At 39.1% G+C, this 13,104-nt stretch overlaps 1 protein-coding gene across 2 annotated transcripts in view; it reads left to right on the top strand.

Moving 5' to 3' along the window:
- RNF144B (ring finger protein 144B) overlaps nucleotides 1-13,104 on the top strand; it is a 158,973-nt gene that overhangs the window by 99,913 nt on the left and 45,956 nt on the right. For both annotated transcript variants that reach the window (XM_061398753.1, XM_061398752.1), the window contains exon 3: nucleotides 10,783-10,887. In XM_061398753.1, coding sequence (XP_061254737.1) covers nucleotides 10,783-10,887 — 105 coding nt within the window. The remainder of the gene's footprint in view (nucleotides 1-10,782; nucleotides 10,888-13,104) is intronic.

The following is a 13,104-nucleotide window of genomic DNA, read 5'->3' as shown; positions in this document are numbered from 1 at the left end:
AGTTTAAAAAATTGTACATGTTTGTTATGAAATTTTTCAAACATGCAACAAAGATGAAAGAATTTTAACAGTGAGTATCTATATTCCCACCACCTCTCAGATTCTAACATTAGCTTTTTACTCTCCTTGCTCTGTCACATGTCTGGATGTCCATTGATCCTTTTATGCTTTGTATGGTGTAGTGTTAATATACTGAATTCTCTAGTAGAATGTAAGCACTGCATTCTCCAGTTGTTTACTTGGGTTGGTTGAATGGTTGTGTTTATGCAGATAATTTGCACAGCCTTACATCGTGGCTAAAGGAGCTTCTCGACCCTTTAATAATTGGGGATTTTTTTCCTTTCTGTGTTCCTGAGACCGCGTGTGCATTCTGAGGGAGTCAGAGCTGCTTGAGAGTTCAAACTGGGACTCTACAGGGGCACAGGCCAAGGAGGAAGAAAGTGATAAATGAGTTCAGTGGAGTCTACCCATGTTTCATCTGGGATGTGCTTATATTCTCAGTGCCTGTCCTGGCCCTGTTGTCTGGGGCCTTGGGGCCAGCTGAGGGCTGGCAGTTCTGAGGGCTAATGGTTCTTTGGAGGAAATGGAAGGATGCAAACTCGGCAAGCTTTCTTGTTTTTTTTTTTTCCTCCTGGAACCGTTGGTTGCTTTTCTGAGTGAACTGTGTCATAAGGTAGCTGGCACAAATAGATCTCCTTGGAACGAGTATCAGAACTGGGGCCTCCCTCTGTTCAATAAGGCAGCACACGTGAGACGAAAGGGAAGACTTCAGAAAGGTCAACTGAAGAGCTACTGAATCACTCCTGTTGAAGCAGGTCTTTACGCTCCTGGTGCCTGCTCCCTGCTCTGACTGAAACGTTCTTCCAGTTTAGCAGATTTACGTGGCTTCGCCGTGAGGACTAGACAGGACTGCGGCATTTCCAATGGATTTCTCTTCAGAGCTATTACTGTCACTAATTTCTTAATTTAGATGTTTCATGATCACTTGAGATAAAGATAGAAGCGTTTGATCACTCTTGCCTGGTGGGAACTGGAGGTACTTTTGACTGGGGCCCAGATTTAATCTCCCATATTGAATGACTGTTCTCAGACATACAGGGTGGATCTTAGTACCCTTTTCCAGAAAAAGGAACAGCACTATTTTAGGGTAAAATATTTCAAGATACTTTAAATTTTCATAGGTATTTAAAATTTGCATATGCAATTTCCCCTTTAAACTTCCTTTATTGTTTCTTCTGGGACTAGCTGATGCATGCTTGGGTGCTAAGTTGCTTCAGTCTTGTCCAACTCTTTGTGACCCTGTGGTCTGAATAGCCTGCCAGGCTCCTCTGTCCATAGGATTCTCTAGGCAGGAGTCCTGGAATGGGTTGCTATGCTCTTCTTCAGGGGATCTTCCCAACCCGGGGATCGAGCCTGGGTCTTTTATGTCCCTTGCACTGGCAGTCAGGTTCTTTACCACTGGCACCACCTGGGAAGCCCCTTTCTTTATAAAGATGTTGATTAGAAAGGAGCCTTCCTTCTTGTAGAGATCATGCCTCTGAATTTTCCAAATGGTGTAAAAGCAATAACGAGAGGTATGTTTTCCTTCATTAGACTCGAGGGCATAGATGGTATTGAACATAGCGGTTCTGACTTGGTTGCACACTGGAATCATTCTGAGAGTTTAAAATAACTGATGCAACACATGTATACCTGTGGCGGATTCATTTTGATATTTGGCAAAACTAATACAAGTATGTAAAGTTTAAAAATAAAATAAAATTAGAAAAAAAAAATAACTGATGCTAGTTCAGCAAGGTTTCAGAATGGAAAATACAAAAATCCACTGTATTTCTATACACTGGCAAAGAATAATATGATAATGGCATGAAGACAACATTTCTACTTAAAATGAAAAGGAATAACATATTAATCCTTGGAAATAAATTTAACAAAAGAAGTACAGAGCTTATACTCTGAAACTACAAAATGTTGTTGAAAGAAATTAAAAAAGACTAAATAGATACCCCATGTTCATAGATTAGAAGATTTACTATTGTTAAAAATGGCAGTATCCCCAAATGGATCTACAGAGTCAACACAGTTCCTATCGAAGTTTCAACTCTCTTCTTGGCAGAAATTGATGCAGTGATCTTAAAATGCATATGGAAATTTGATGGACCTAAAATGGTCAAAATAATTTTGAAAAAGATGCATAAAGTTGGGAGAACTCACTTCCTGCTTTCAAACTTACTGTAGTGCTATAGTAATCAAAACTGTGTGATACCATCAAAAGGACAGACAGACAGATCAATAGAATAGAACTGAAAGTCCAGAAGTAAATTCATGTATTGTCAGTTGCTTTTAATCAAGGGTGCCAAGGCAATTCAAAGGGGACAGAATAGTTTTTCAACAAATGGTAGACAACTGGATATCCATTTGCAAAAGAGTGAAGATGGACTGCTTCTTCACAGTTGAAAACAGTAACTAAAAATGGATTATAGACCTAATTTAAGAGCTAAAACCAAAAAACTTAGAAGAAAATATAGAAAGTAGAAAAATTTAATGACTTTGACTTCGGCAAAGGATGAACAAAAGAAAAAAAAAGTAGACTATCAAAATTAAATACCTTTATACTTCAGTGGACACCATCCACTTTTCACAGCAAGTGAAAAGATAACCTTCAGAATGCAAGAAAGCATTTGCAAGTCATATCTGATAAGGGGTATATGTAGAATAAAGAACTCTTAAAACTCAATAAAAACACAAAAATGGGCACGGGATCTGAATAGACAGTTCTCCAGAGAAGATGTCCAAATTACCAATAAGCGCATGAAGAAGTCCTCAAAATCATTTGCCATCCGGGAAATGCAAATCAAAACCACAGTGAGATACCTCTTTACACAGGTTAGAATAGCTAGGATAAAAAAGACAAAAACAAATTCTGGTGAGGATTTGAAGAAAATTGGACCCTCCTACTGCTGGTAGGAATGTAAAATGATGCAACTTCTTTGGAAAATAATCTAGCAGTTCTTCAAAAGACAAGCATAAAGTTATTCAATAGCATATCCCACATCTATTCCTAAGTGTATACTTAAAAGAAATGAAAACGTGTATCTGCTATTGAAAGAAGCCAGTCACAAAGGACCACATATTGTGTGATTCCACTTGTGTGAAATATCCAGAACAGGCAGATCCACAGAGAGAGCAGATAGACTGGTAGTTGCCTAAAGCCAGGATGGGAAGTTTTGGGGGGAGAATGGAGAGTGACTACTAATTGGCTTGGGGTTTCTTTTGGGATTATGAAATGTTCTAAAATCGATATGTTAGTTGTACAACTCTGTGATTATAGTAAAAGTCCAACTGACTAAAAGCCATTAAATGGGCAAATTATATGGCATGTGAGTTATAGCTCAATAAAAACATATGCACATATAAAACTTATATATACATATGTATATGTATAATACATGAACTTGGGCAAACTCCAAAAGATGGTGAGGGACAGAGAGGCCTGGCCTGCTGCAGTCCATGGGGTTGCAAAGAGTCAGACACGACTGGGCAACAAAAAACACCAACAATATATGTATAATACACACACGAACATATTTTTGTTGAGGTTGCTTTAGTCGCTAAGTCGTATCTGACTCTTGTGACCCCATGGACTGTAGCCTGCCAGACTCCTCTGTCCGTGGGATTCTCCAGGCAAGAATACTGGAGAGGGTTGCCATTTCCTTCTCCAGGGGATCTTCCCGACCCAAGGTTTGAGCCCACATCTCTTGCATTGAAAGGCGGGTTTTTCACCACTGAACCACCAGGGAAGCCCATGTACATATTTATATACATGTATATGCATATAAGGAATGACAGGAATGAACATGGCAGTATAAAGCCAGCAAGAGGAGTAAGGGAAAGCTATTTTCTTTACTGTTTCATTATTATTATTTTTGTAATTAAAATGTTTTTAGACATGTTTAACTGCTGAAGGAGAACTCAGGGAACAATTCAAGATGCAAGAAAGAAAACAGATGATGGAGAGGGTAAATTTCCTGAAAGGCAGCAGGGAATGGAAACTAGAAAATAGTAGAGTTGGCCCTGGAAGGTGGAAGTGGCTCATATGTGTCAAAGGAGAAAACCCAAAGATTGCAGGTGGATGGGCTTACATTTCAGTGATGGGAGCTGACTTCTGCTGCAAAGCTGCTAGATTCTGGCTTCCAGCTCCTACAGAGGTCTAACTGTCTACCATGTCCCAGATGCTTTTGATGGGTATTTCCAGAGGATATGAAGACATAAGATATGATCCAGACCTTGATGCAGACGTTGCCCTGGGAGACGCAAGTTCACAGTCTCCTGCAATGCAGGGTGATACAGCTTTTCATGTACAACATGCTTCAGTTGTTAGCATCTGGTATTACCTAAGGTGTTGATGGGATTATTGGCCAGTAGGGAGGAAAATCCAAGTCTTTCAGAGAATTGAGGGAGAGGAGGCGGTCGTATAGTCTATAAAATCCTCTTTGTAGGGCCTGTTGTTCTGATATGTCCTCAAGGGAAAATGTCATGCCCCCAGCCCTACTGTTTGCTACCTTCTGATGAATTTATGTGGATTCCTTTGAAGGGGAAAATAATTTGAACCCCAATACTGAGATATTTTAAAATTTAAATAAAATAAAAAATTTTATTTTAGTCTCCCTTAAACTGATACAAACATATCAGTTTAAGCACATTTAGACTTGTATCTCTTAAGAACATCAGAGTAAATGCATAAGCTGAATATTAATTAAAATTGTTTTTGTTCAGTCACTAAGTCATATCTGACTTATTGTGACCCCATGGACTGCAACACATCAGGTTTCCCTGTCTTTTCCTATCTTCACTTTATAGACCAGTGAAATTGAAGTTAACATTAACTTAACATTAATGTGAAGGATGGTGTTTAGTTTCCACTAAATCACTTTTAACATTTAGGCTCTGAGTTTGGTGTGTTCCAGTTAACAAGTAGCAATTCAGTAATCTTGCCACCTTTCTGTGCTGGAATCTTGATTTGTACAGCTTACACTTGGCCCAGACACCTCCTCCATAGTTTTATTTTATCTGCCTCTGACAGCGAAAGTATGCCTACTTGGAAAAACAGAACCGCAGTGCAAACACAAGTGTGAGCATTGAGATTGAGGAAAAATGGGTGTTCTCTTTTATTCATATCATTAAATAAACATAAAACAGGGGGGGGGGAACTCTTGGCATGGAGAACTAAGCTCCCAGGAATGCAGCTTTGCACCCAGTTTGAAACGTACTGTGTTAGCTAGGCACCAAGGTCTGTGAGAGCGGACAAGCTGGGCGTTGTATCAAGTTGGGGTCCAAGACAAGGCTTTCTCGTATCAGAGATGCTTAAGGATGAGAAATGTAAAACTCAGGTCTCTTTTTAACATTAGTTACGGCTTATTGTTTGACTGGGTTTTCTTATCAGTCCTCTGATGTTGTGGTTGGCAAAGAGGTATGAAGGGGATCCCTGTCACTAGGAATATAATATCTGCGAAAAGCCAAGGTTTCTGAAAGGGTTTTTATAAGAAAAAAATTTTAGGATCACGCTATACCAGGAAACGACTTACTGCTTAGCTATGACTTGTTGATTTATTTGAATGTTTTTGGACCATTATATGTGTCCAAGCCAGGATGTCCTGGGTGTGTTAAGAGACTTTTGAATTCGGAAAGATACCATCTTGAGTTTACTAACAATTTAAGTCAATAGCATCTAACAAAGAAAGCTTTATTCTCAGATCCTGTGCAGACATCGTAGTCTGAACCGAAGTAAGCAGAATCCTGGCTTCAGTAAGAGCTGTTATTTACAACACATTTGAGACATTGTGATGTAATTGTGTCCTGAGGCTGAGAAGCGTTAGTCTCCATTTTATTAAATATCCATTTTAGTGTACAGCCTTGTACCAGCAAAGATAAAAAGCAAAACAGATACTTACTCAAGGCCAGTCTAGATTTTGGCCTTAAAGACTTTCCCCTTATCACCTCCTTTCCCAGCTATCGCTGAGCAAGGGATGGGAAACCCTAGGTCAATACGTCACCAGCTCAGCTTCAAGCCATGTGGGCTGCCAGCTCTCCTTTGCCTTCAGAACCCCAGCCCCTGCATCTAGAGGTGTCCAGGGTCCTGGTGGTCAATTTAAACTTTCAATTAATGGCTCGTCTTACCCCTTTTCTCGCAACCAAACCTATTATCCTCTTACCTCCCCTGCCCATCCTCTTGGAGTCGCATCTCTCTTTTTAAAAAAAATCAATTTATCTATTTATTTTTGACTGTGCTGGGTCTTCGTTGATAGCCTTCACTAGTTACGGCTAGCAGGGGCTGCTCTCCAGTTGCAGAGCTCGGGCTTCTCACTGTGGTGGCTTCTCTTTTTGCACAGCATGGGCTCTAGAACACAGGCTGGGTAGTTGTGGCCCACAAGCTTCGTTGCCCTGCAGCACGTGAGATCTTCCCAGACCAGAGATCGAACCTGTGTCCCCAGCTTTGGCAGGCAAATTCTTAACTGCTGGACCACCAGGGAAGTCTGGGGGTTGCATGCCTTCTGAGACTTTGATTTCTGCGTGCCTGCCTAGAGTTTAGAGACATCTATTCTTCTCTTCTTTACATTTGCTGCCTCTCTCAGTTTTCATGTATTTTTTTCTCATGGAGGACTCTCCACTTCCCTGAGAGTAGGTTAGGCAGGTAGTACTGTCCCATTTTATAATTGTGAGTGCTGCAGTGAGAGAGGTTAATGACTTGCCCAAAATGCAGAGGAGACTTTAGAGCTGGTACTTCAGTCTTAAAAATTCAAATTCAATTCCATCAACCAAATTCATGGTAGTGCTTTTTTTCTTAGAAGAAAAATCTTTAAGGTACAACCTAGTGACACAGAACAATTGTACAGTGTATGTGTGTATGTATATATTATACATACATACACACACACACGTGCATACTGTAATTCTGGTGGTGGATACATAGCTTTGTCTGAATGTTGTAGCTCTTGTGCCATGTCTACCTGATAGATGAGAATACCTCATGAAGAATGCCCTTTGATAAATTGGAAAATAGCATCCTTGAAAGGGACCTAGAAGAAACCCCTTTATGGAAAGACTACATAATTCGTAGACTTTCAGGGTTGAAACAGACAGGTCGTCTGGCTCAACAGATATTTGATGGTTAAATCCTTGATTAAATCTCATCTGAGTCCTTGAGTGCTGTGGAATGATTTTGAGGAACAATCCTTATTGTTACACATGCTCTTAACGGCCTGAAAATGCTTCTATGTTCTATCAAACTAAGTGAAACATTGATGCTTTCAAAGGAGAAATCGTTTCTTTCTTGTGTCATCAAGATTTTTGAAAAGTTCAATTTTTGAAACATTTTCCCTTAGAATATATTAGCTCTTATGAAAATTGCCTATTTAGACTTCTGTTTAATGCCAATGTTTAATGGCATGTGATTTTTTTAAATGTGACTAAATAATAATATTTTCTTTTTTCCGTGTTTCTGTTTTTATTTACAAACTCAATTCCATTTCTCTCAGAATTGTTAACCGTTTTACGTAGGTATGGTTTGTGTAACATGCACAGGGGTTCATGTGATTGCTTTTGGTTCTTTTGTGCTTTAGCCAGAGGTAGAAAAGAAGAGAGGGAGGGTTTGAGATTAAATTTTAGTGAAAGCTAATGTAAGACATATCATGAACCTAAGGTCCTTGAAAATTCAGTAGAGCTGGTTGTTTCCCTCTCTGCCTTCAGTAGAAACACCCTTAGTGATGGAGTGTTGGGTGCCTGTGCTGTAGCATCACTTTGCAATTTGCACTTACAAAGTTCTATCTTGAACCACTATTTCTCATAATTTTTTTTAAAGGGATCATATACTTATAGCCTGTAGTCAGTGTACACAGTTCTAACTTCTCTCCTCGAAGCATGGGTCAGAGAATATCATGGCCAGGAGAGACTTCATGGGAAGCTTCAAAATTCATTGGTTTGTATATTGTGGTTGCAGCCTTCCTACCTTAGCAAATAGAGCATCCATTATAAAGTCTTGGGATAGCTTAGATTTCAGTTTTACAAATTTACAATAAAAGTTGAAATGAGTTTTTTTTTTGCTTTTAAAGATACACATAGTCTCTTCAGTTCCTATTTTCAGTCTTGTCTATAGATGCAAATAGTTCAACAGAGAGAATTGAATAGAGGTGTGTGTTCTGTTGTAAATGTCTGCTCTGTTTATGGAACTTCTCTACCACAAGTGGTTTAACTGTTTCCTGAAGGGAGCAGAGAAATAATAATCTCACAAGACTAAAAGATTAACATTTCTCCACAAAATTACTGGAAGTCTGAGACTAGGTGACTGAGTGAGTGAAAGTTGCTCAGTCATGTCCGGCTCTTTGTGACTCCATGGACTATGTAGTCCATGGAATTCTCCAGGCCCGAATACTGGAGTGAGTAGCCGTTCCCTTCTCCAGGGAATCTTCCCAACCCAGGGATCGAACCCAGGTCTCCCACATTGCAAGTGGATTCTTTACCAGCTGAGCCACCAGGGAAGCCCAAGAGTACTGGAGTGGGTAGCCTATCTCATCTCCATTGGATCTTCCCAACCCAGAAATCGAACTGGGATCTCCTTCATTGCAGGTGGATTCTTTACAGCTGAGACCAAGACCACGTGAAATGCAGTAAAAATATGACTAAATATTCTGCAGTTTGCGTATTTCCAAAGGGCTTCCATGTACAAAATTCTGGGTTTGTGTGTATGAGTGTTTTAAACCCTGGGAAGTAGCCATAATAGGTATTATTATCCCCATTTTAAAAATGAAGGGAGTGTCAGAATTTGAGAGAGTAGCATAAAAACATATACATTACCATATGTAAAATATGTAACACGTAACAGATGTGAAATAGCAGTGGGAAGTTGCTGTATGTCGCAGAGGGCTCGAAGGGGTGCTCTGTGACAACCTCGAGGGGTGAGATGAGATGGGGGGTGGGAGGGGAGGTTCATGATAGAAGTGACATGTACATACCTATGTCTGATTTTTGCTGATGTATGGCAGAAACACTATTGTAAAGCAATTATCTTCCAATTAAACATTTTTTTGTACATGAAGGGAGGCCAGTCTGGGTCATGGTTTAGGTAATGTTCCCATTGTCAGCTGATAGCATGGCACGGAGGCTAGAGCCCAGGAATTAGGATTTGACGCTCATTGTACCATTCACTTTGTTTTTCTCAGATGTCTTCCCCTTAAGCCTAGAGACCATACATTTTCACTTTCTAGTTCAATTTCAAGTGGCGGCTGGGATCTAGTGGCAGCTGGAAGGTCGAGAGGCCCTCAGAAGCAGAGCTGGGTGGACAAGGCTTTGCATCATTTACTCACGTGTCCCTTAGTGTGACGTTATTTCTCTTGAGCCACTTGTATACTCCCTCTTGAGTTTTGCCTGTGCATTGAAATTCTTCCTCATGTTTTCTTGCTACTGCTTTCTTGATCTATTCTTCCTCATACTGGAGCCCATATTTGGCTCAGTAACCCCAAGACCAAGTGAATGTTCACTCTTCTCTTGGGCAAAAAAATGAAAATTAAAATATTATATCGATTATGGTCGATTGTAGGGGAAGAGTGACTTAAGAGGACTCTGCTCTCAGATATTGTCTATTTTCCAATTCATACTAAATCATCTTTTATTCCCCGGTTCATACTAAATCATATGCATTTCCCCATTGTCTTTAAACGTCATTTGAAAGTACTTTTCTTGATTCCTTAGCATTCAGTTGCTTGAATTTAGCATAATTTACTGATGAGTTTTTCTATTTTGGATAATGAGGCTATTTTCTAGTTTCCTCTGTGATAAAAATGATTGACTCCTTGGAGAAGGGAATTTTTAAATATTTAGAGAGTAAAAAATTTGGTTTAAATGGTTTGCCTTAGTCATTAATTCATTAGTACATTGTAGCAGTAATTTCAACAGATAAATATTAATACATGATTATTTTTCTGAAATAGTAAAGTTGTGATAGTTTTAGATTCAGATGGGGAAAACGCATAAAGATGGTCAATGAAAGGAAAAGACTTCACAATTATGTCATTAGGATTTATTTACTAGTTATGCTTTTACTAGTGACATGTTTGTCCTTCATGTTGTATTACTTCTCTCTGAGTTTCTTATTTCCTATGTAATTTTTTTTTTCTCAGATTCTACTCAAACCCCCTCCATTTTAGCATCTGCCAAGGCCCACAGTTCTTGGAGGGTCTCATTTGAGGGTCTCAATTTGAGGGTCTCAAATTGTCTTTAACATTTCCTTTTCCAGGTGTATTTGCTTCTGAGAGTATTTGTGGATAAGCCAGTGCCTTAATCTTATTTTAATTCTATTTGGTGAGCTTGACATGAATTCTACTTCTGGGCAAATTTTGAGAGAGAGGACCACTGGGTAAAAATGGAGATAGGAAATTATATGAGTTTTTTTTCTTTTTGAAGTACAGAGAAGGCCTTTGCCATTAATGCAAGAGAGTGTTTCTCCTTTTCCCAGTCTATGGTGAATAAAATGTGTGAGCATACAGGAATTTGACTTGTTACCTTGGATAAACTCAATATTCTTAGGATGAAGTCATACGTAATTAATTACCTGTCTCTGCGTTCTTTCCAGAGTGATGGCACTTAGTATTCACACTCATGATAACTTTGGTTTCCTGAGTGCAGGAGCCCCAGGACTGCCAATTAAGGAAGAAGAGGCAGTGGCAGTTATATAACCTTGGGGCTTCTGTAATGTGGTGGGTAATTGTCTTTTTTCTTCTTAACTTCTAGTGTCTGAAACAGTACATGCAGCTGGCAATCCGAGAAGGATGTGGGTCTCCCATCACTTGCCCGGACATGGTGTGCCTAAACCATGGGACCTTGCAGGAAGCTGAGGTATGGATGGGTGCTCTGATCTTCCCCTTTTCCCTGTTGACATGATTTCCTGGGATCTTGGCTCTTTATGTACGTCTCTACCAGGGAGTCTAGAAACAAAATACAGGGGTTAACTTTTTAAAGGAGTATTTTATTGTTACATACCTTGGATTCTTTATGGAGGCTGTTAAAGCTGTTATTTACTTTGGTTCTATTTATAAATGCCCCCTGAGTGTTGAAGAAGTTCTAGAATAGGCCAAGGGGCTAGGTGAGCTTTGGAGGCTGAATAGTCAGTGGCCTGGGGATTTTTTAACACTTCAAAGATAAACAGATGACTGATTAGCCGTAGTTAAAGATAACGTAAATTATTATGATTCTGCAGAGGTAGCCTGGGTTGGACCATTTCTAAAGAGCAGAGAAAGGCCTTTCTTTCAGTGTTTATCAGGCATAGAAATGTATTTTTTGAGTGAGTTCTTCTCACTGTGACATGTCTCTTTGTTTTTTCAATCCCCATTTAATAGCTTGCCCTTAAATCAGCTTTTAACTTTCAGGTTCTGCTCATTTCAAATCTTGTATGCCTTCATGTAGTTGCTTTCTTAGCCAGTATACTATCTAATACTTTCAATAGATTTATAAAACTGAAGCTCAGAGTGTCTAAATAACTTGCTTATTTAGTTATGCAAGGGTTTCTTTTGCATATCTAAAAGGCAAAAGAGTTAGAATTCCAATCCAGTCCTTTCTGACAGATTGCATGGCTTTAAAAGTAGAACTTGGTGGATGAACAGAGTGCAGAGTAAAGGTCTTGATAATTGAAAGTCCAGTAGAGTGCATATGTGTGTGTAGGTATATATGTGTAGGTATATATGTACATGTCTGTATGCCTGTGTCTGTACGAAGGTGTGTGTATCCATGTATATACACATGTGCTTTATATATATACAGATGTTCTTTTACACATTTATATCTTTTGTAAGTAAAGCAGTCAGAAAGATGGTATAGACCATTTTTAACCAGTCTGCATCTGGGTGCCCTGTGTTTAGCTTATGAAATACCAAGTAAGTGATACAAGTGAGTGTGAAGTCATTTGAGGGGAAGAATAAAAGGAATGCATATTGGTTTAGAAGTTGTTCATTTTAGGAAAGTCATGAAATAAATGGAATTTTTAAAACAAAGAGGTAGTATTGATTGGGTGAATCCTGTGGTGAGAAATATTAACTTTTGTGTGAAAAATGGGTAGAAGAAAATTAAAAAGGGGAAAGATTCAGTTATCTACCATGAATACTATTGATCTGTGCAACTTGGAAATGGTTTTTAAAAATGAGACCCAGGTTTGCAGGAGCGTCTTTCTAGACATGACCCTTCCAGGGAACATGCTTCCTTTTTGACTTGCTTCTGTGAGGTCTGATCAGTCAACAGATGTTTATTGAGTGTACAAAGTGCCAGGCTCTTTCCCGGTCAAGATAGAGAGGTGAATAAGATAGTCCCAGTACTGTTCTCCTGGAGCTTCTGACTTCGAAGAGAGACATTCAACAGATAATGAGCTAGATAATTAATTAAAAGAGCAAAAAGTGTGAGATGAAGCAGGCAGCAGGAGTTATGTCTGCCACGGGATCTTATTTAATGCTTGTGTGTGAAAGCTATTAAAACATAAATGAAGTGACCTTTCTAAACAAGCCTTTGAAATTAATTACAATCTCTTTTCTAGATAAGCCTACATGTGGCTATTTGCCACTAATTAAAATTAAAATTAGAAATTCATTCCTGTGATTGCACTGATCACAATTTAAGTACTCAGTCGCCACATGTGGCTAGTGGCTACCAGGTTGGACAGCACAGAATGGACCATTTCCCTCTTTGCAGAAAGCTCATGACATAGCGGCGTTCTAGACTTTATTTATTTATTTTTCTCTAGACTTTAAATGAATGGTAACCATTAGCCATTGGGCCTTTGGATATCAAATGTTAGGGCTAATGTGTATAGACAAGTGACAGGCCATGGTTTGTCCTAAAAATCTCCAGAACAGAGTCTCACTTTTCTGATTTTCTTAGTACAGACATGCTCTGGTCATCTTCCCCCGTAGTTCTTTTCTCCTTCTTAATCTTGACTTTTCCCGCTGTTCATATTCTCATTCACACTTCCCTAGTTCTGATTCCATTTACCCAGCTCTACTTTAAAAACAGTTTTAGGCTGCATTAAAAGCAAATAAACCCATAATGGTTCTTAAAAATGACAAAAGG

The sequence above is a fragment of the Bos javanicus genome, chromosome 23 (genome assembly GCF_032452875.1).
Source record: "Bos javanicus breed banteng chromosome 23, ARS-OSU_banteng_1.0, whole genome shotgun sequence".
Classification (NCBI taxonomy): Eukaryota; Metazoa; Chordata; class Mammalia; order Artiodactyla; family Bovidae; genus Bos; species Bos javanicus.
Note: the sequence above shows the minus strand (reverse complement) of the source record. Positions and strands in the feature narration are given on the sequence as shown.